Source organism: Salvelinus fontinalis, chromosome 7 (genome assembly GCF_029448725.1).
Source record: "Salvelinus fontinalis isolate EN_2023a chromosome 7, ASM2944872v1, whole genome shotgun sequence".
Taxonomy (NCBI): domain Eukaryota; kingdom Metazoa; phylum Chordata; class Actinopteri; order Salmoniformes; family Salmonidae; genus Salvelinus; species Salvelinus fontinalis.
Window position 1 is genome coordinate 50,302,618 of NC_074671.1, and position 22,230 is coordinate 50,324,847.

A 22,230-nucleotide genomic window follows, 5' to 3' on the forward strand; every position below is an offset into this window, starting at 1 on the left:
TCATTATGTTACACTCTTGTCGCCTTCACGACAGATTAGCGCAACCCATCGGCGCTACTAAAGGGAGGCCAGCCAAGTAAACGCGCTCAGTCTATGCATTCTAATCTGAATGTGGTGGAGCTATGAGAAGGGAGGTGCCATTGGATTGCATTCGTCTGTGCCATAGCTTTTGTAGAGAGACAAGCCAACTATATTCACATTATAATAATAATCTTATTATAAGGCTTCGAATAGTTTTATTTCACGCAAATTTGGATTAATCTGGATTGATCGGATATTAGTGACTATTATTGTTGATTATTATCATTATTATTTCTATTGGCATTATACATGATTTTCAACTCCAAATTGCAACACCATAATTGTCTACTACAGTTTCCAAGCGGAATTAGCCTGTTCTGCACCTCCTGAGGAAGGCTTGAGTCTGGATTCATGTTAGGAAAAATGAAGTTAAAGTTTTTTTACGGTGGGCTCTATACGACCACCTCTAGCCTACAACTCCGTCGGCAGTTGATATTGCCAATTGAAAACGTGATGCTGTAGCCTATTGTAGTTCATTGACGGTAGAAATATTATAATTGTATCTCCATGTGAGACATTCTCGAATGTGGATCACTGAAAACGATGTATACCGAGGTGGCTAATTTAAACTTCAGCTCTAATGGAAGCATCGACGATCCATTGAGCTCTCTGGATCAAGAATGGAACGAGCCCCCGGCCAAAAGACTGTCTCGGACGGGACACCATGTTATGTCCGTCTTCCTTGGATCTATTATGGTTTTTGGTTTCATCAATAACCTGGTGGTATTGATCCTGTTTATTAAGTTCAAAACTCTGCGGACTCCTGTTAACATGCTTTTGTTGAACATCAGCGTGAGTGACATGCTGGTGTGCCTCTGTGGCACCACGCTCAGCTTCGCATCCAGTCTACAAGCACGCTGGCTGTACGGGAAGCACGGGTGCATGTGGTACGGCTTCGCCAACTCTTGTTTCGGTGAGTTTAGTAAACTGTTACGTAACAAATAGTCCCCAAAGTAACTATATATTTTTTCTCACAATTACACAATCAAAGACTCGATGCCTCATCAATGCGTTTAAAGAAATCATTGTGCCAAAGAGTTGATTCACCTTATCAACCTGCTAATAATCAGAATCAGCTGCGCTAGAACGTTTAACTCTCCAGGAACCGGGTTGGAGGTCCTTTGCTGTTGTTCTGGGATTGATTTGCACTTTTCGCACCAAAGTACGTTCATCTCTAGAAGACAGAACGTGTCTCCTTCCTGAGCGGTATGACGGCAGCGTGGTCCCATGGTGTTTATACTTGCGTACTATTGTTAGTCTGTCTATAGGTCATTTTTATCAGATAATGTTGCCGATGAAAGGTGTAGTACAGAGATTACATTATTGGAGCGAAGTGATGGACTTCCACTTTCAGATCTCCCACGTGCCACATGACTGGGTTAGCCCACTATTGTTCCCGATGTCACACATACAGCAGAATTGTCTTATGGATAGTGTGTTGTCAGCAGTTACATCTGTGCCCCACAGACAGTTTAGTTGTGACTCCTCTGATGTGTGAAATCATTGCTTCTGTACCCTCACTGCCAAGTGGAACAGAAAGAGAGGGAGAGAAAAATAGAGACCCATTCTGTCAGCGTGATGATGTTAGTTATCTCACTGTACTTTAGAGATATCTTCAATGAATCTGTCTAGACCCAGATATTGGAAGCTTTTTGTCTGTGATGCTATGCAGTGTGTGTGAAATTGTTTAGTGGAATGGAAGTGGATTCAGGGCTACAGATGTAGGATCTTAATTTGATCACCCTTTTGTAGCAGGGAATTTCCTGCAAACTTGTAGTGTATTCACGTTTTAAAAATGCTTCGAAAAATTGTAATTTCCACTTTACATTTTGACACTTGATTTGCCCCTACATAAAAGTATATTATTTATAACCCAAATCAAATGCATTGTATAGGTTGTGAACACATATTTTGCAGACGTTAAGGTGCAGCGAAATGTTTGTTTCTAGCTCTGACAGTGCAGTAATACCTAACAATACATACAGTTGAAGTCGGAAGTTTACATACACCTTAGCCAAATACATTTAAACACAGTTTTTCACAATTCCTGACATTTAACCCTAGTAAAAATTCCCTGTCTTAGGTCAGTTAGGATCACCACTTTATTTTAAGAATGTGAAATGCCAGAATAATAGTAGAGTGAATGATTTATTTAAGCATTTCTTTCTTTCATCACATTCCCAGTGGGTCAGAAGTTTACATACACTCAATTAGTATTTGGTAGCATTTCCTTTCAATTGTTTAACTTGGGTCAAACGTTTTGGGTAGCCTTCCACAAGCTTCCCACAAAAAGTTGGGTGAATTTTGGCCCATTCCTCCTGACAGAGCTGGTGTAACTGAGTCAGGTTTGTAGGCCTCCTTTCTCGCACATGCTTTTTCAGTTCTGCCCACAAATTTTCTATAGGATTGAGGTCAGGGCTTTGTGATGGCCACTCCAATACCTTGACTTTGTTGTCCTTAAGCCATTTTGCCACAACTTGGAAGTATGCTTGGGGTCATCGTCCATTTGGAAGATCCATTTGCTACCAAGCTTTAACTTCCTGACTGATGTCTTGATGTTGCTTCAATATATCCACATAATTTTCCTACCTCATAATAACATCTATTTTGTGAAGTGCACCAGTTCCTCCTGCAGCAAAGCACCCCCACAACATGATGCTGCCACCCCCGTGCTTCACGGTTCGGATGGTGTTCTTTGGCTTGCAAGCCTCCCCCTTTTTCCTCCAAACATAACGATGGTCATTATGGCCAAACAGTTCTATTTTTGTTTCATCAGACCAGAGGACATTTCTCCAAAAAGTACAATCTTTGTCCCCATGTGCAGTTGCAAACCGTAGCTTATTTATGGCTGTTTTGGAGCAGTGGCTTCTTCCTTGCTGAGCAGCCTTTCAGGTTATGTTGATATAGGACTCGTTTTACTGTGGACATAGATACTTTTGTACCTGTTTCCTCCAGTATCTTCACAATGTCCTTTGCTGTTGTTATGGGATTGATTTGCACTTTTCGCACCAAAGAACGTTCATCTCTAGAAGACAGAATGTCTCCTTCCTGAGAGGTAGGATGGCTGCGTGGTCCCATGGTGTTTAAACTTGCGTACTATTGTTTGTACAGATGAACGTGGTACCTTCAGTCATTTGGAAATTGCTTCCAAGGATGAACCAGACCTGTGGAAGTCTACCATTTTCTTCTGAGGTCTTGGCTGATTTTTTTGATTTCCACTGATGTCAAGCAAAGAGGCACTGAGTTTGAAGGTAGGCCTTGAAATACATCCACAGGTACACTTCCAATTGACTCAAATTATGTCAATTAGCCTATCAGAAGCTTCGAAAGCCATGACATAATTTTCTGCAATTTTCCAAGCTGTTAAAGGCACAGTCAACATAGTGTATGTAAACTTCTGACCCACTGGAATTGTGATATAGTGAAATAATCTGTAAACAATTGTGGGAAAAATTTCTTGCACAAAGTAGATGTCCTAACTGACTTACCAAAACTATAGTTTGTTAACAAGAAAATTGTGGAGTGGTTGAAAAAATGTGTTTCAATGACTTCAACCTAAGTGTATGTAAACTTCAGACATCAACTGTACATAATCCGCCAAAAATCAAAATAAAGAAATTAAGAAAGAAATATCAGAACAAGCAATGTCTGTGTCCGGAACATAAATATATATGTATATAATGGTGTGTATGGACAGTATATGAGTAGAAAAGGTGTGTACAGCAGTAGTTATATGATGAGCCTTGACTAGAATACAGTATAAATACATATGAAGTTGGACTCACTCACTGTAAATCAAATGGAGATTCAGCAGAAGGAATGGGGATTCACACACTTTCAAAAGGTGCACTCAGGAGGGGAATTGAGGGGGGAGGGTGGGCTTTGAATATCATTATTATCATTCAATATTATTTCATATAAAAAAGGACAAATGCATAAGGTTGCCCTGTTACTTCAAATGCCATTCTGTTACTTCTCCTAATTGCCCCAATAGGGTTTTCCACCAAAGCTTTCCACAAAAGGTGCACTCATGAGGGGAATTGAGAAGTGACTGCAGGCCAGGATTTTAATATCATTATCATTTAATTATCATTGAATATCAAAAAAGGAGAATGCATAACCATGTCCTGTTTCTTTAAAATGCCAATCTGTTACATCTTCTAACGACCGTGAGATAATATTATTCCACCAATGTTCTACAACCTGCTATATTGCCCTTTACCACAAAAACTTTGAGCAAATTGTCTCAGCAATAAGTCTGCCAAAGCCTCTTTTCAGCTGTAGTCAGGAGTACAACACTGAGGCGACATGTGTGCCCATGCACACTAGGCTAATTCAGGAGACAGTTTGTCGTTTTTATCCCCTCTTATATCAGGAACTGGTGGCAAAAAGTTTGATTAAACGATTCAGAGACTAAAACGAATAAATCATCATTTAAAGAGAGCTAATGGATATACAATCCCAAAATCAGCGGCTCTTCTGGCATGCTATATTTCCCTATGTCGGAGCATTGCGAACTGTAGGTTGTGATTCTTGACCTGCTTTACTTGTACATTGAACAACACAGCAACTCTTCGGCATGTTTTGTTATTTCTGTACAACATAAACATCTACGAAGTTTGCTCTTTCACAAGGGGGGGGTCAATAGAAAATAATGTTTGTTTTCCACACTTTGTGGATGTGGTCAAGGGGAATTCCTTCAATATCGACTCGGAGTATCTCTGCCTGCTAGAATTCCTCTCAGCCCAGCCTATTTGTCTCTGGTTTGAGGGGCAAAACTAGGGCAATTCTCAGTGTTTGTGACATCACATGACCCGAGTGTTTTGAAAACGGGCTGAGGGGTGTTTATGGTTGATAAGAAGGTCAGTCTGTTCATGGGATAGCAGAGCAATGAGCCCAGCACCTATTATGCCATAGCCCTGATTGGCTGTTGGCTTGCTAGGGTACCCTCTGCAGTTGTTAGATAGAGAAGAAGAGTCTTCTGGGCCTGTGGTGTGTTTACGTATCAGGTAATGGATTTTTTTCAGAAATATCAACTGTTGGAGTAATTGTGTCACAGGCAAGCTCTTATTTTCTGAGCTGATTATTTAGCAAGCAGCTAACGAGCACACCTAACGAGCACATCATTTCAAACAATGTGTTAACTGTTTATGACAACCGTTTATTACAGATCTACAAACTAGAAATTAACAGTTTATAAAATACTTATAAACCATTATAAATAACTCCTGGTGGGGAGGGTAGGCAACAACACATGGGGAGGGTAGGCTGCTCGGGGGTGCATGCTTAGTCCCCTCCTGTGCTCCCTGTTCACCCATGACTGCGTGGCCACACACAACTCCAACACCATTATTACGTTTGCAGCCAACACGATAGTGGTAGGCCTGATCACCAATGAGCCAGCCTATTTGGAGGAGGTCAGAGAGCTGGCAGTGTGGTGCTAGTGTAACAGTATAGCTTCCGTCCCTCTCCTCGCCCCAACCTGGGCTCGAACCAGGGACCCTCTGCACACATCAACCACAGTCACTCACGAAGCATCGTTAACCATCGCGCCACAAAAGCCACGGCCCTTGCAGAGCAAGGGGAACAACTACTTCTAGGTCTCAGAGCGAGTGACGTCACCGATTGAAACACTATTAGGGCGCACCACCGCTAACTAGCTAGCCATTTCACATCGGCCACACCAGGATTACAACCTCTCCCTCAACGTCAGCAAGACAAAGGAGCTGATTGTGGACTACAGGACTACAGAAACGGAGGGGAGAGCACACCCCATTCACATCAACGGGGCTGTAGTGGAGTGGGTCGAGTGCTTGGTGTCCACATCACAAAGGACCTATCATGGTCCAAACACACCAGCACAGTTGTGAAGACGGTACGGCAACGCCTCTTCCCCCTCAGGAGGCTGAAAAGTTTTAGCATGGGTCTTCAAATCCTCAAAAAGTTCTACAGCTGCACCATTGAAAGCATATTGACTGGCTGAATCACCGCTTGGTATGGCAACTCCTTGGCATCCGACCGTAAGGTGCAACAGAGTGTACATCACTGGGGCAGAGCTCCCTGCCATCCAGGACCTCTATACCAGGCTGTATCAAAGACTCCAGCCACCCATGTCATAGATTGGTTTCTCTGCTACCGCAAGGCAAGCGCTACCGGAGCGCCAAGTCTGGTACCAAAAGGCTCCTGAACAGCTTCTACTCCCAAGCCATAAGACCGCTGAACAGTTAATCAAATGGCAACCCAGACTATCCGCATTGATCCCCTTTTTCTTGCACTGGCTCTATGCACACATGGTACACTAACATTCCAACATACACACACACACTACATATGCTCACACACACACAAAACACACACACATGCATATTGATGCCACACAAACACACTCACACACATTCACACTCTTTACATATGCTGCTGCTACTCTGTTTATCATCTATTATGATTGCCTAGTCACTTTTACCCCAAACCTACATGAACATAGTACCTCAATTACCTCGACTATCTCGTACCCCTGCACATTGACTCATAATTATTTAAAAAAAAAATCTGCTTTATTTAACCAGGTAGGCCAGTTGAGAACAAGTTCTCATTTACAACTGCGAGCTGGCCAAGATAAAGCAAAGCAGTGCGACACAAACAACAACGCAGAGTTACACATCGAATAAACAAATGTACAGTCAATAACACAATAGAAAAAATATATATACCGTGTGTGCAAAGGAGGTAAGATTAGGGAGGTAAGGCAATAAATAGTCCGTAGTGGTGAAGTAATTACAATTTAGCAATTAAACACTGGAGTGATAGATGTGCAGAAGATGAATGTGCATGTAGAGATACTGAGGTATAAAGGAGCATAAAAAAAATATATATATGGGGATGAGGTAGTTGGATGGGCTATTTACAGATGTGCAATGATCTGTGAGCTGCTCTGACAGCTGATGCTTAAAGTTAGTGAGGGAGATATGAGTCTCCAGCTTCAGTGATTTTTGCAATTCGTTCCAGTCATTGGCAGCAGAGAACTAGAAGGAAAGGCGGCCAAATTAGGAATTGGCTTTGAGGGTGACCAGTGAAATATACCTGCTGGAGCGCGTGCTACGGGTGGGTGCTGCTATGGTGACCAGTGAGCTGAGATAAGGCGGGGCTTTACCTAGCAAAGACTTATAGATGACCTGGAGCCAGTGGGTTTGGCGACGAATGTGAAGCGAGGGCCAGCCAACGAGAGCATACAGGTCGCAGTGGTGGGTAGTATTTGGGGCTTTGGTGACAAAACGGATGGCACTGTGATAGACTACACCCAATTTTCTGGGTAGAGTGTTGGAGGCTATTTTGTAAATGACATCGCCGAAGTCATCGCCAAAGTCAAGGATCGGTACCAGTACTCCTTGTAAATAGCCTCGTTATTGTTATTTTATTGTGTTACTATTTCCTTTTCTTTAGTGCACATTTTTTACTTTTTAACCCTGCATTGTTGGGAAAGGGCTTGTAAGTAAGCATATCACGGTAAAGTCTACACTCGCAGAAAAAAGGGTTCCAAAAAGGTTATTTGGCTGTCCCCATAGGAGAACCCTTTCTGGTTCCAGGTAGAACTCTTTTGGGTTCCATGTAGAACTCTCTGTGGAAAAGCGTTCTACATAGGGCTGGGCGATAAATCAATATCAATAATTATCTAGGTAATTACTTCCCTCAATAACAATATAAAAACGTTGAGATGAATTTTCGATAATGTCGATGTAGAATAATTAGGTACAGCAGTCCATTTCACCTCTGTGAGGCAGCAAGAAAGTGCAGAGAAGTGACGATATGCACGTGGAGAGGTATACGCCCACTAAAACCCACTTAGCATCTTGAGTGATGTAGTAGCCACTATTAACCACAAAACAATGAGGGATGTAGGCGAAAACAGTGGCAGTGATAGCCATGGAGAAGGAGCAGCTGCCAACGAAGAAATTATTGATAAAAAAAGTGTTCAACTGTTTGTGGTTTGGCTGTTTGAAGTCCGACAAAGAGCAGAGCAATGTTCAGTGCAAATTGTGCCGTAGACAGGTGGCTACCAAGTCTGGTAATACGACAAACCTTTTTCACCATCTGAAGCAAAATCACTCTTTGGAACATGCAGAAAATTTGAGTTTGCGCCACGGTATTGATAAACGCCCCTCAAGCACCAGCCAATCTAGGGATGTTTGCCCGTAACAGTCAACACTGACGGCGTTTATACCCTACGAGCAAACATCGAAAAGACATCACAAATGCTTTTATGCATTGCTTTGCTAAGAACATGCTACTAATTAGCACAATAGAAAAGGAAGGTTTCAAGCGGCTTATCAATTTAATTGACCCCAGGGACGCGCTCCCTGGCCGCAAACATTTCTCACACAGCACTGCCTAAACTCTGTCGAGTGTAGGGAAAAAGTTGAGGAACAGCTCAAGACAGATTTGACGTATTTTGCTACTACCGATCTGTGGTCTAGTCGCATATCAGAGCCTCACTATCCACTATATTGCCAAAGATTGGAATCTTCGAAATAAATGCCTTCAAACATCATACTTTCCCGACCACCACACGGGTGAAGCTATAGCAGAGGGGCTCATTGACACTCGCCTCCTGGGGACTCAGTCAAGACAGACAGGTTTGCATTACAACGGATAGTGGTGCGAACGTGGTGAAGGCCGCTCAAATCAACAAATGGACCCGACTACAATGTTTTTTACATCGTCAGCGCTTGGCCATTGGTAAGCAACCTGGTCAGTTGTGTATATTGAAGTGATTAGTTAGATGACACTAAATGTGCATATTTTTTTCATCAACTGATTAAGTTAAATATTACATTTGTACATAACCAAAAGGGATTATTGTGATTTTAACATTTTATTAAAATCTCTTGATTTCTCTTGCAGTGGGTAGAGACAAACGGGTGGCTCGAGCAATTGGAGTGTGTAAGGAAGTGGTAGGTGCCTTTTCCTATTGGTGGAAAAAGAAGAGAGACCTGGCAGTTGCTCAAAAAGAACACAACCTACCCCAGCACAAGTTGGTGACAGTCGCCTACCAGGCGGGGATCACATCAAAAGATGGTGCAAAGAGTACTGGAGCAGGAGAAAGCCATTTCACAGGTCTTGTCCAGTAAGACCCGGCACTTAGCTCCCACCTACACAGATATAGATGTTCTTGAGTCCATCAACCAGGCATTGACCCCACTCCTAGAATTCACAGATGCTCTGTCTGGTGAGTCTTATGTCAGTGTGTCTTACCTGAAGCCAGTACTACACCTTTGTGTGTATGTGTGTGTTGGAATGTTAGTGTACCATGTGTGCATAGAGCCAGTGCAAGAAAAAGGGGATCAATGCGGATAGTCTGGGTAGCCATTTGATTAACTGTTCAGCGGTCTTATGGCTTGGGAGTAGAAGCTGTTCAGGAGCCTTTTGGTACCAGACTTGGCGCTCCGGTAGCGCTTGCCTTGCGGTAGCAGAGAAACCAGTCTATGACATGGGTGGCTGGAGTCTTTGACACAGCCTGGTATAGAAACAGAGCTCACCCAAACCATCAAAACGGTAGTCATGGACTATCTGAATGAGAAATATCATGACCTCCTGGACTTATCCTCGTTGGTCGACCCTCGGTTTAAAAACACATTACATCAAAGAGGAGAAGGTGGGCCACATAAAAGCAAGAGCTGTTTCAGATGGTCAATGAGGGACATGAAAACCCAAGCCCAGCACAGGGAGACATTGCTGCTGCTGCTTCACCACAACTGACAGCTAAAAAGTGGGCAGTTTTTTTCAAAAAGCCATGCTCCACCACCACAGGTCTTACTGAAATCCAGCGGGTAGAAAAGGAACTCAGCTGCTACCTTCAGTCTCCTGATGCTGACAGTGAAACCAATCCACTGGACTGGTGGAAGATCCACCCCATAAAACTTTCCCGAAGTCACCGACCTGGCAAAGCGTTACGTGTGCATTCCTGCGACCAGCTTCCCCTCAGAGCGTGTTTTTAGCGCAGGTGGCAACATAGTGACCTGCCATAGGGCAGCTTTAAAGCCAAATGAAATGTGATTTTGATTTGAATATGAGTATTTGAGAAGGGTTACACTACTGCAATTTGGATTATACCAATGCTTCCCTCTATTGGAGCATAATAGTGTGGATGTCAAATTGTTTTATCTATCACTCCATTTAATAGGGTGCCGTACATGGTGTTCCAGAATCCAGGAACTCCAAACCACATTAATTTCACACCCTGTCCTTTTGGTGGACAAAATGTTCCCAATATAGATGTGAGTTTTCCAGAACAGCAGCCCATTCCACAATGACACAGTGAAGGGGACAGACATTTTTCTCACCTACAAGTCCATATACTACTCCCCTGGCAAAGAACTGCCATCCAGCCCCCTGTCCGCTGGCTGTCACTATTGGACCACCAAGGTGACCTCAACCTCTGTGGTGGTGGTGGTGGGATACCATAGAAATAAACTTACTAGAACCGGCATCTCTATTGAAGTCAATGTACCATGATGGGTGGACCAGCGGCCACAAAGTAAAGCCGGAAGAGTAATTATATTATATTTCTCTGTGCCATACTGTGCACAGTTGAAACCCTCTGCAGAAGACGTGCACACAAACTGCACTGCAGTGGTACGTAATATGCTCTTAGTTATAAGATCAATATAGATGTAGGAACTTTACTTTGAGCAAAGTGGACGCACCTTGCATTTTCATATAATATAATGTTCAATAATTTAGACTTTTTGTGGCTACTACTGTTGAATAATTAACAGATGTCCTGGGCCTCTGAAGCATCTTGGGTAGTTAAATTAAGAGGGGTTTCCATGCAAAGTCATTATGCCCTTGGCAGATAGCGACGTAATGGGTTACAGCTGTTGAGTGGGGTCCTCATTCCAAACCTGGCCTCCCGACCATCCGCTACCCAGCAGTACCTAAAATGGAGGTCTGAAGCAAAAACAGCTCCCGGACATCTACTCTTCTCCAAAAATAGACTACAACCGCAAACTTTTAGGTCTATTCTCCAAACAAACAGCCTCCGAACAGTAGAAGGGATCCACAAACATCTGCACAATCATAGACATTTCTCTTTATCTGGAATGTGGCTTTTTTTCCCCGCTGTGCTCAAGCGTGGCAGAGCCCAAATCTCTGTTTCGAGAGTAATCTGGAGGGGCGCTGATAGACATGATTTAAAAAGAGCTTTGAAGATTAGAACATGCTGTGAGGAGAGGAGGATCTTCTGGAGTGCAGGAATAACTCTCACAGAAATGAGCTAACATGGGATGGAGATGGTGGGAGATTGGGAGATGAGATTACACAATTCATCATGGTTCAAGGCATGGCGTAATGACTGCTTTAGATTTAAACCCAAAGTGACTGTATGTACGGAGAATGACATACATATGTAGAACGATGTACGTGCGTAGAAGGAAGTATGTACACTGTACAAAATGACTTTGGATCAACCCCAACATTTTTCACAAGTAAATGAGTTAGGTTTTCTCAATTGAAAAAAAGTACATTTGTTGAAACCAAATATATGATTCAATGCCAACTGTTATATTTGATTAATAAAAAAACTAGATTTCAAGTTGCAACCTATTTCTTTCAACACTTAACTCACTTTTCCCCTTTAAACCTAATAAATAACATAACTACTAATATACCACAACATTTTAGTTTTTTTTGTTTTATAAGTTAGCAACAAAAAAATGTACCTGTTTTGGCTTTGTCATTATGGGGTATTGTGTGCAGATTGATGAGGGGGGGAAACGATATACTGTAATCAATTTTAGAAGAAGGCTGTAACGTAACAAAATGTGGAAAAAGTCAAGGGGTTTGAATAATTTCCGAAGGCACTGTATGTCCTTTGTGACTCCAAACATCTAATTGAATTATATATTAAGAATGTATGTAATGCCCACTGATATATGTATCACATATATTCAGTCTGTGAGTTACTGGATGCTCTCATGCATACTATAGTTTGGTAAGTTATCCGTATTGGTTCACTGTTTCTTGTTGATCTATTTATAGAAAATAATACTGTTAGTTACATTCTGATACATGTGAGAAAATGTAATTACTCTGTAAGGGCGACCCAGAGGTTGATGAGATACCAAATAAAAAAATGAAAGGGCAAATTAATCGATGAAAACCTTGGGAAATTCATAATGTATAATTTGCCAGGGGGGTTTCTCAAGAGAGAAAATGTTGCTATATATACAATCAGGGACTCCTATGAGATTTCTAGATGGAATTCAATATGGAATATTGGCATATGAGAAACCTGGGCATGATAAACGGACCATGGTCTGAGTCTGACTGTCTCTAGTCTCTTGGCGGAGGGAAGAGGGTTAAATGACATGGATGAACTCGGCCGCTTCCTCATCTGCACTGACAGGTCGGCTCCCCTAGGGGTCAACCAGAGGGAAGAGCCAATCACTGGCCTTGCTGCTGTAGCTTCTTTTCCGCCCTCTGGTCCTCGAAGGAGGGAGTGTGATTGTGCCTTGCACGGATTGAGTCAAAGAAATGTAACTGTGGAGCGGAGCCGAGTAGATTGAATATCCAATCTGTAATGACAGGCATGCAGCATGTACCCACTGTTGCGAGCTACAGAGTTTAGCCAGGCTGTTTCTGAATTTCACACCGCTTTCTCACCCCTCGATAAATCTGTGGACTTATGTTGAAAGATTACCAGCCGGGGTTCAGAGGTCCTTATTAAAGCAACAGCCTCAGCAGCTTCCTACAGCAACATTTTCATTTGCAGCAGCATTTTATATAATAATAATAATAGATTGTATTTGTGCCTTTCAAGATACCTAGAGACACGTACGGAGTAAAACATAAAATAGCCCAAATAAACACGACAATACTAAAATCAAAGTGCATTACAACAAAGGCGCATGGCACCCCAAAAATAGCAAGATAATTAATACATGGGGGAAAACAACAGCAATAACAACGTCAAGCTCATGAAGGCAGTTCAAATCGAGAGGCTACTTGAACGACCTCTGTAACCCGATAGGTAAAAAAATAAATAAAAAGAGCTAGACGGTTTAAAACGCTTTAGGCTGAATACTAGGCTGAAAGGGTTGTTTTTGCAGATTCGGATGGAGTCCGAATCGGGGAGTTCAGGGGTGAGAGAGTTCCAGAGAGTGAAGGCGCGATCCCCCATGGACCGTAGTCTGATGAGGGGGGTGACCCGTAAGCCTGAGTCAGAGGATGGAAGGCTGCGGTTGGGGGTGTAGATGTGTAGCATGTCAGAGAGACAGGAGGGAGCCAAGCCATGCAAGGATTTGTAAGGTGCTAATTTTGAGTTTCTCCACGATTTGATTTATTTCAAACAGCTGATGCGTGATGGTGGGGGGAGGTCAGAGGTAGGTTTGGATTGAACATAGATTTGTGTGTCATCAGCGTAACAGTGGAATTGGAGAGCATGTTGGGGGATGATTTGGCCAAGGGGCATATGTAGATAATGAATACTGCCGATATAGACACCTGGCTTCCCAGTTACCGCTCCAAAAACAAATGATAGAACCTAGATGAACTGTATGGTTAATCTTCCACAATATACAAGCAAAATGTATATTTCTATTCAATGACTTCAACTTTAAGACCTATACATTGACATAACATTATCGTTATAATGTCCAATTGTCGAACACAGTTATCATATTCCACACCATAGAATTATAATTCAATATTTTTAATATTACCTACAATTAGAATTAAAACATTTTCTTTCCTGTTACCTAGAATTATGATTGACAAGTTCTTCTATTAACATACAATATATCACATGAATATGAATTGTTGGTGCCTGGGGGTTGTGTGTGAGGGGCCTGAAGACAGAGAGAGTTGATTACGATGGGTGGGCATGCTACTGCATGTAGAGATGAGTCAGTTTGGGCTGATTACTGTCCTCTTGGCTGGACAGGGTAACCGTGACAGGGGGTTTGTTACTCGTGTGTGTGTGTGTGTGTGTGTGTGTGTGTGTGTTCATTATACAGGGGGCTGGAGGACCATAGGGGGTTTCTGTTTGGGCTCTGTAAATAGTTGTCATTAGCATAGGCATCGTGTGACTTTTTCCATTGTGTGATTCACTGTAGGAAAAGCACTGGCATATCCGAGTTGCCTTTTTACAGGTGTGTGGAAATAATTCGATTATATCTCAGAAGAAAAGAAAGATCCACACACTGCTATAACCAGTACCTCTTCAGTTTATCCATTGTGTGATTCACTGGAATCGGTTCTGGGTAGGCTGGAATACAGAATACCACTAGCTGTTGTGACAGATTATGGACCTACGTTATTGGTGGCAGTGATAGGAGTATCAGTAGGGAATTAGAGGGATTTTGACACTTCAGTTGCTCAACTTTGGATTTGATTAAGCCATATGTACATGTTGCTAATACCCTGCAGGCATTTCACAGTGTCTTATTCCAAATGCATAATATGAACCACTTAATCAGCTGTCAATTAAATCATATCTGATAGCGTAGTAATTACAGTGGAATATATGGAGTGATGCAATGACTAATTTGCAGCAAATGCATCATTTGAGCACACCCCTAATACCCCTATACACACACACCACAGTCACACACACGCACATAAGTTGCCGTGATGGTGAGAAATATTATATGAGCGGAAAAGGTATTTTTTCCTTTAATTTCTCATTTGGTTGATACAGTGGGGCAAAAAAGTATTTAGTCAGCCACCAATTGTGCAAGTTCTCCCACTTAAAAAGATGAGAGGCCTGTAATTTTCATCATAGGTACACTTCAACTATGACAGACAAAATGAGAAAAAAAATCCAGAAAATCACATTGTAGGATTTTTAATGAATTTATTTGCAAATTATGACATTTTGTCTGTCATAGTTGAAGTGTACCTATGATGAAAATTACAGGCCTCTCATCTTTTTAAGTGGGAGAACTTGCACAATTGGTGGCTGACTAAATACTTTTTTGCCCCACTGTATGTGATGTGAAAACAAGCCCTGTCAGGGGCCTTTACTGTAGATTTAAGTCTACCATTTCAGTTGTTGGGAATTGCTATATGCACAGTCATGTGATCTGTGAAGCATGTACTTGTACTTCAGCTTCAAAGAAAAATCCCTCGCACTTCACTAAGCTTGTTTCTGTGGTATAATTTATTCAGTCAATTCCTTCGACCTCATGTCTTGGTATCTGCTCTGACATGCACTGTCAACTGTACGACCTTATAGACAGGTGTGTGCCTTTCCAGTTCATGCCCAATCAATTGAATTTACCACAGGTGGACTCCAAGTTGTAGAAACATCTCAGCAATGATCAATGGAAACAGGATGCACCTGGGCTCAATTTTGAGTCTCATAGCAAAGGGTCTGAATACTTATGTAAATAAGGTAAGACATTTGCCAAATTGTCTAAACTTGTTTTCGCTTTGTCATTGTGGGGTATTGTGTGTAGATTGAGGGATAAACAATTGAATCCATTTTAGAATAAGGCTGTAACGTAACAAAAGGGGAAGGTGTCTCAATACTTTCCGAATGCACTGTTTAAACTTTATAATTATAAAGGAAGTTATTATCATGTAAGTGTTATATTAATAACTAATATTAGTATGTTAGTTTATTTACTGTTTTTATAATTGTAGAAGACTTTGCAGGCTTGAGACATGTAACATCAATCAATCAAATGTATTTATAAAGCCCTTTTTACATCACCTGATGTCACAAAGTGCTGTACAGAAACCCAGCCTAATACCCCAAACAGCAAGCAATGCAGATGTAGAAGCACGGTGGCTAGGAAAAACTCCCTAGAAAGGCCGGATCCTAGGAAGAAACCTAGAGTGGAACCAGGCTCTGAGGGGTGGCCAGTCCTCTTCTGGCTTTGCGGGTGGAGATTATAACAGAACATGGCCAAGATTTTCAAACGTTCCTAGATGACCAGCAGGGTCAGATAATAATAATCACAGTGGTTGTAGAGGGTGGAACAGGTCAGCACCTCAGGAGTAAATGTCAGTTGGCTTTTCATAGCCGATCATTCAGAGTTAGAAACAGCTGGTGCGGTAGAGAGAATGTCCAAAACAGGAGGTCCGGGATAAGGTAGCACGTCCAGTGAACAGGTCAGGGTTCCATAGCCGCAGGCAGAACAGTTGAAACTGGCGCAGCAGCACGACCAGGTGGACTGGGGACAGCAAGGAGTCATCAGGCCAGGTAGTCCTGAGGCATGGTCCTATGGCTCAGGTCCTCCGAGAGAAAGAGAGAGAGCAAAAGAGAGGAGAGAGAAAAATAGGCAGCATACTTAAATTCACACAGTACACCGGATAAGGCAGGAGAAATACTCCAGATATAACAGCATGACCCTAGCCCCCCGACACAAACAATTGCAACATAAATACTGGAGGCTGAGATGGTTTGCACATGCACATACAGTACAAGCATCATATGATATTTCCCTTGAAGTGATAAGATATGTTTGGGGTTTGTAAGTGGCTAAATTAAAGTATTATCCGGTAAAACTTGTCATCTAGAACCCAAAATGGTTCTTTGGCCGTCCCCATAGGATAGCCCTTTTTGATTCCAGGTAGAACCCTTTTGGGTTCCATGTAAAACCCTTTCCACAGAGAGTTCTACACAGAACCCAAAAGAGTTCTACCTGGAACCAAAAAGGGTTCGTGTTGGAATCTTTTTTTCTAAGAGTGTAGAAATCCAGTATAGAGGACCATATGCATATGATTACTGGACTTATCACTCCTATCTGATAACATAATACAGTGCACAACTTCTCACAGATCCCACTGGACTTGGACTACTGAAGGCAGTTAGCTTTCAAAATGTAACTGAAACCTACAGTACTGTTTTCCTAATTGCAGGAGCTGCAATATTTTTCTTCATTGCTGTAATGCACACTGTGATGTTGTTCATGGGGCTGCTTAAAATAGCCGTATAAAATAGGGAATTTCGTATGTTCCCCCTTCAAAGGGGATCGTTTACTTGGGTGTTAAGGCTCAGTTTAGAGAAGCCAAACAGAACGCATGCAGTTAGTCTGTTTTAAAGGGTAGCCTGCCAGTGCACCATAATCTGTCTCAGTGACTGTCTCGCAATAATCCATGTAATGGGTAATCACGGTATACCACCATCCCTCTTGTTCTCTCGGTCTGTCTCTCTCTCTCTTTCTCTCCCTACCTCCCTCTCTTTCTCTATCCATCTCTCAGGAATTGTGTCGCTAATCTCGCTGGCCTTCCTCTCCTATGACCGCTACAGCACCTTAACCGTGTACAACAAGCGGGCCCCCGACTACCGCAAGCCTCTGCTGGCCGTGGCGGGCTCCTGGCTCTACTCCCTGTTCTGGACAGTGCCCCCCCTGCTGGGCTGGAGTAGTTACGGCCTGGAGGGCGCCGGGACCAGTTGCTCGGTCACCTGGACATCCCAGACTCCCCAATCTCACTCCTACATCATCTGCCTGTTCATCTTCTGTCTGGGGCTGCCTGTGCTGGTCATGGTCTACTGCTATGGGAGGCTGCTCTACGCTGTCAAACAGGTGGGCTGTCCCACCTGTCCACATGGGTTCAAATGAAAAATGGCTTGAAATCAAACACACCATGCAATGTTTAGCCTACACATATTCTGTTTATTCGTTACTCTTCACGCAAACATCTGAAAACTGTAATCATCTACCTGTGAAGAAGTGATCTGTAGAAGTGGTAGGTGTTTACAGTACCTAAAACCAACATGGATGTGTGCATTTGCCAGTGCACGTGTGCGATTCTGTCAATAACACATCAATAGAAGCGAGGCTTGAACAGAGGCGATAGGAACCAGAGGAGAGTCAAGTTTACTCATGCAAAGCCCCAGATCAGCATGTTGGGTCAGGGTCTGAAGCTGCTGATAAACCACTGATAATCAGAAAGACTTGCAGCGTTAAAACGGTCAGTTATTGGGTAGAAGGCTGAAGCACTGCCTAGTGATATCTCGCTCTCCCAGTCAGCGTTATCTGGTGTCTCCACCCTCCCGTGTTTAAGTAATAATGTGTTTGACATACATTAACATAGTGAACCCAGCTACCCCCGCAAAGTCAATGTATTACTGATTACTAGCACGGTCACCACTGAATTACAGAGGACTAAGCACCGCGAGTAAGTAGCCTTGCACAAGCTTGCCAAAACAGCTCTCCTGTTTCTGTAGCATGAGGCAGCTCGATGTACATCTCCCTGACAGGATGCTAGTCTATCGCAGGGCCTTGCCTCCAATCGATCTCCTTCATGCTGAGTGCCAAGCAGAGACACACCGGGTCCCATTTTTACTGTCTTTGGAATGACTCAGCCGGGGATCAAACTCTCAACCTCCCAATCTCAGGGCAGACACTCTAACCACAAGAACACCGAGTTGGTAGCAGCTACCATTCAAGTGTCTAATTGCACATACTACCACAGTGGTAATCCTGCAGTTTAACTGCCAAATCACACTTGCATGTTCACAGTCATGTATTTATAGAACAGCTAATGGGCTATCTGCCCACAATATGAATAACATAATGCTGGATCTATATATAGATATGTGATACGCACTCAGTACTACTCCTTCATATGGACTTCCTGTGGAAAGATGCCCTGTCTTCAGTGGTCTGTAGACTGAGATGCTTGGAAAGGAAGTTGGTGGTTACATATTGGTAGGATTGAGAGAAGAGGAGAGTGCGCGCAAAGAGAGAAACTGAACACTACTTCTACATGATTAAGACTGTGTTAATTGGACAGATGGAGTATCCTTTAAAAAAAAATTTGAAACACTTGGTTCCCTTTCCTCCACTGCAATTAAGACTAATATCCTATTAAGAAAACATCTTGTGACTAGATAATTAGGCAGTTGCCTAGTGTGACTGTTTTTTTCTCAGCTGGGATGAATCCTAAGGCTACAGGTGTTTCAGAATACTCAGATCAGACGGGTCTGGCCTGGTAATGAGATTGTGCTTCGACTTGCACATGACTAAAGCGTATCCCTGTTAGAATACATTTCAAAAAGCGCTCTGCCTTCCTTGACGTTCAAGCAATAACTGACGTGACAGGACAGGATAGGTAAAGGTAGTGAACTGGAAACCCTGCTTCACTCATCCAGTCCTGTCAGGTCACTTAATAGCCTATTTTAAAGTCAATTAGGGAAGGAAGGGAAAGTCTTTATTATTAAAATAAAAACAGTGATTAGCCTATTACAAGGAAGGATGTTTTTTAAAGTATTGGTGATAAGTATGACATTGATTAGCCTATGTCAAGGAGGCTTTTATATAAAATACAAATGTTAACATTGATTAGCCTAAGGAAATTACACTTCTCTAAGTATTGGAACAAGACCTTGTATGTCCTTCTACATCCTCCTATGTGATTGGCCTCTCAGGACATACATTTATACATTCATATACATTTATGCACAACTTCATGTATGATCACTTCCTCTCAGGTGGGGCGGATCCGTAAGTCGGCGGCGCGGCGGAGAGAGTTCCACATCCTGTTCATGGTGATCACTACGGTGGTGTGTTACCTGCTCTGCTGGATGCCCTACGGCGTGATTGCCATGATGGCCACCTTTGGACACCCGGGCCTCATCACCCCCATCTTGACCGTGGTGCCCTCCATCATGGCTAAGAGTAGCACCGTCATCAACCCCCTCATCTATATACTCATGAACAAACAGGTGAGCAGAACCTAAACCAAAAATGTGTCCTCTACTCACCTCCTCTACGTTGATGTGAAAGACGTGACCAGATGAAAGCCAGCCCAATGACGAGCTTCCACCATTATTTCTTCCACTGGTCAAGTATGTTTCAAAGGGAGGAGACGAGCAGGTAATACATTTTTAAGCAATTGAGATACAGCCCTTGCCTCGAATTGTGGGATATGCAGTTAAACAGCTAGTTAGACAAGGGTCAACTCACAAGGCAAGTGCGATATCTTTATTCACAACAGTTTAAGTATAAAACAATGGAAAAGAAATACAAATTTTAGACAAACTAACAAATTATGTTTAGCACAAACTGATTCTGGCTATAGAAAATTCTGTAAACAGGATTTTTGTTTAAAGATCACAAAAGGTGTCAATATTAGTGTTTCCCCTCAGCAGTAGATCAGCCAACACTTGAAATTTCTATTGCTGTGTTTTTGTGCTTTCCATCCACAATGTACACAAACAAGTGAATCATCGTAAGGACATTTTGTCCATTTATATTTCCAAGCTGAGGCCTCTGCTTTGCTTTTGTAGTGGTGAACTCCTAGAAGATGTAGTGTTAACAGTTAACTTCACACAGGGAACATTTGGCACAGTATCAAGTCTACATCACCATTACCAAAAGCCTTAGACCAGGAGCGCAGCGGTCTAAGGCCCTGCATCTCAGTGCAAGAGGCGTCACTACAGTCCCTGGTTCAAATCCAGGCTGTATCACATCCGGCTGTGATTGGGAGTCCCATAAGGCAGCACACACCAGGTTTGGCCGGGGTAGGCCGTCATTGTAAATTAGAATTTGTTCTTAACTGACTTGCCTAGTTAAATAAAGGTTAAATTATTTTTAAATAAATGTGCCTCAAACTATTCATAGCTGCATTACACTTGACCAGACTTCTATAGGCAAGCGAACCACATTTACATTCTATTTACATAGTGTGGCTGTAGAATCATGTCAAGGCCAGGAAAAGTAACTGCTGTCAGTTTTACCATCTTGTCTTGCGGCACAGTAACTTTAAATAGCGTAACTACATCGAGGACATGAGAACACCGATAAGAAAGTTTGAGTTCCTTACTCACACACAGAGAGAGAGATCAGTGGTTAGGTCAAGACTGGTCCATACAAGAAAAGTGAAAAGAAAAGAGGTTGTTTTTCCTCATAGACCTACATACACTACTATCCCTGAATTTATCAAATAAGGTCTACAACATTTTTAAACCAAAAAGGAACAAAACATGCTTTTTGAAACGGATTCAATTCAAACCTACCCCTCTCAAGTAAACCCTTTACACTGCATGTTTTCAATTCTCTATTTCTATGCTCGAAACATGACCTGTACATGGAAATGCACCTCGTTAGTTGAATCAGCAAAAAAACAAAATGCCTTTGACCGATGTTCAATATTTGAATCGAAAGATCATTTCCCCGCGTTCATACCCCTCTCCCGTGTACAACATTGTGTCACAAGAACAATACCTTTAAAAGATGACCCATCTCTCCGGTAGGAATACATCCATCCCTGAAGGACTACTTCGTTACACAATACAACATGACATTCACATGCCCTACAACACCCCCCTCATTACAACATTGATGACTATTGCTATCCTAACCAGCAGCAACAGGCTCTTTTTCCAGGCTCAGCGAAAACAAAGAAATTCCTCTGCGGGCGTCACTTCAGAGTTCGGCCTTTAAACTATTTCACTTCTTTTAATGTTTAAACAGCTTGTTGAAACAACTATCATTTTAACACCCCGACAGTCTCTGGTCTCCGAACCGGATGGCCAGAGCAGCTTCAGCTGTTGACACTATCCATTGCGGCAAAAGCAGTTCTCGAGCACGCTAGCTCAGCCTCTACAGCCTAAGGTTGATTTAGTATTGGCACCACTCTCCTCCTCTTCACTTTCATCCCGATTTGCTCGAGAGCAGTCCAGGTCAAAGGTCAAAACGCCAGATTATAGCCCACAGACGACAGTGCTGACTCAACTTAGCCTCTTCAGTCGCTTGATTAGTATCGGCACGCTCCGTCTCTTGATGGCCATAGGAGGTCAAAGGTCAGGGCCCACAGTTGACCGCGCTGAACCCCGAGAGCGTGACCTTGCCCTTGGTTTTGAGGTCGTGTTGGGAGGCGCTGTTCATCCTCTGGACCAGTAGCTTCTCAAAGAGCAGGGGGTGGTACGCCCCAAGGGTGCAGGCGGCGTCGTAGTGGTGCTCGTGGTAGTGGCACAGGTCTGTCTGACGCAGAGAGGGGATGTACTCATAGACATGGACCTCCTCGCACAGCGACATCATCAGCATGATGCCTGGAATCAAAACAGGGCAAATATTAATTCATTACAGCTTATACTGCAATCTATGGGTCAAAGCATTTTAGGGCCAGTTTCCCCAGACAGACTAAAAATAATTCACCACGGAAATTCTCTGGAATCCGACCGTTAGTTTGCATCTTTTA

General features: G+C 42.7%; 2 protein-coding genes across 2 annotated transcripts in view; one reads left to right on the forward strand and one right to left on the reverse strand.

Moving 5' to 3' along the window:
* Window positions 1–22,230, forward strand: part of LOC129859624 (pinopsin-like) — a 23,292-nt gene continuing 1,062 nt past the window's right edge. The window contains exons 1-3 of the mRNA XM_055929657.1: window positions 1–994; window positions 17,284–17,609; window positions 19,520–19,753. Coding sequence (XP_055785632.1) covers window positions 625–994; window positions 17,284–17,609; window positions 19,520–19,753 — 930 coding nt within the window. The 5' untranslated portion in view covers window positions 1–624. The remainder of the gene's footprint in view (window positions 995–17,283; window positions 17,610–19,519; window positions 19,754–22,230) is intronic.
* Window positions 19,998–22,230, reverse strand: part of LOC129859623 (beta-galactoside alpha-2,6-sialyltransferase 2-like) — a 24,776-nt gene continuing 22,543 nt past the window's right edge. The window contains exon 6 of the mRNA XM_055929656.1: window positions 19,998–22,081. Within this exon, the coding sequence (XP_055785631.1) occupies window positions 21,834–22,081 (248 nt within the window). The 3' untranslated portion in view covers window positions 19,998–21,833. The remainder of the gene's footprint in view (window positions 22,082–22,230) is intronic.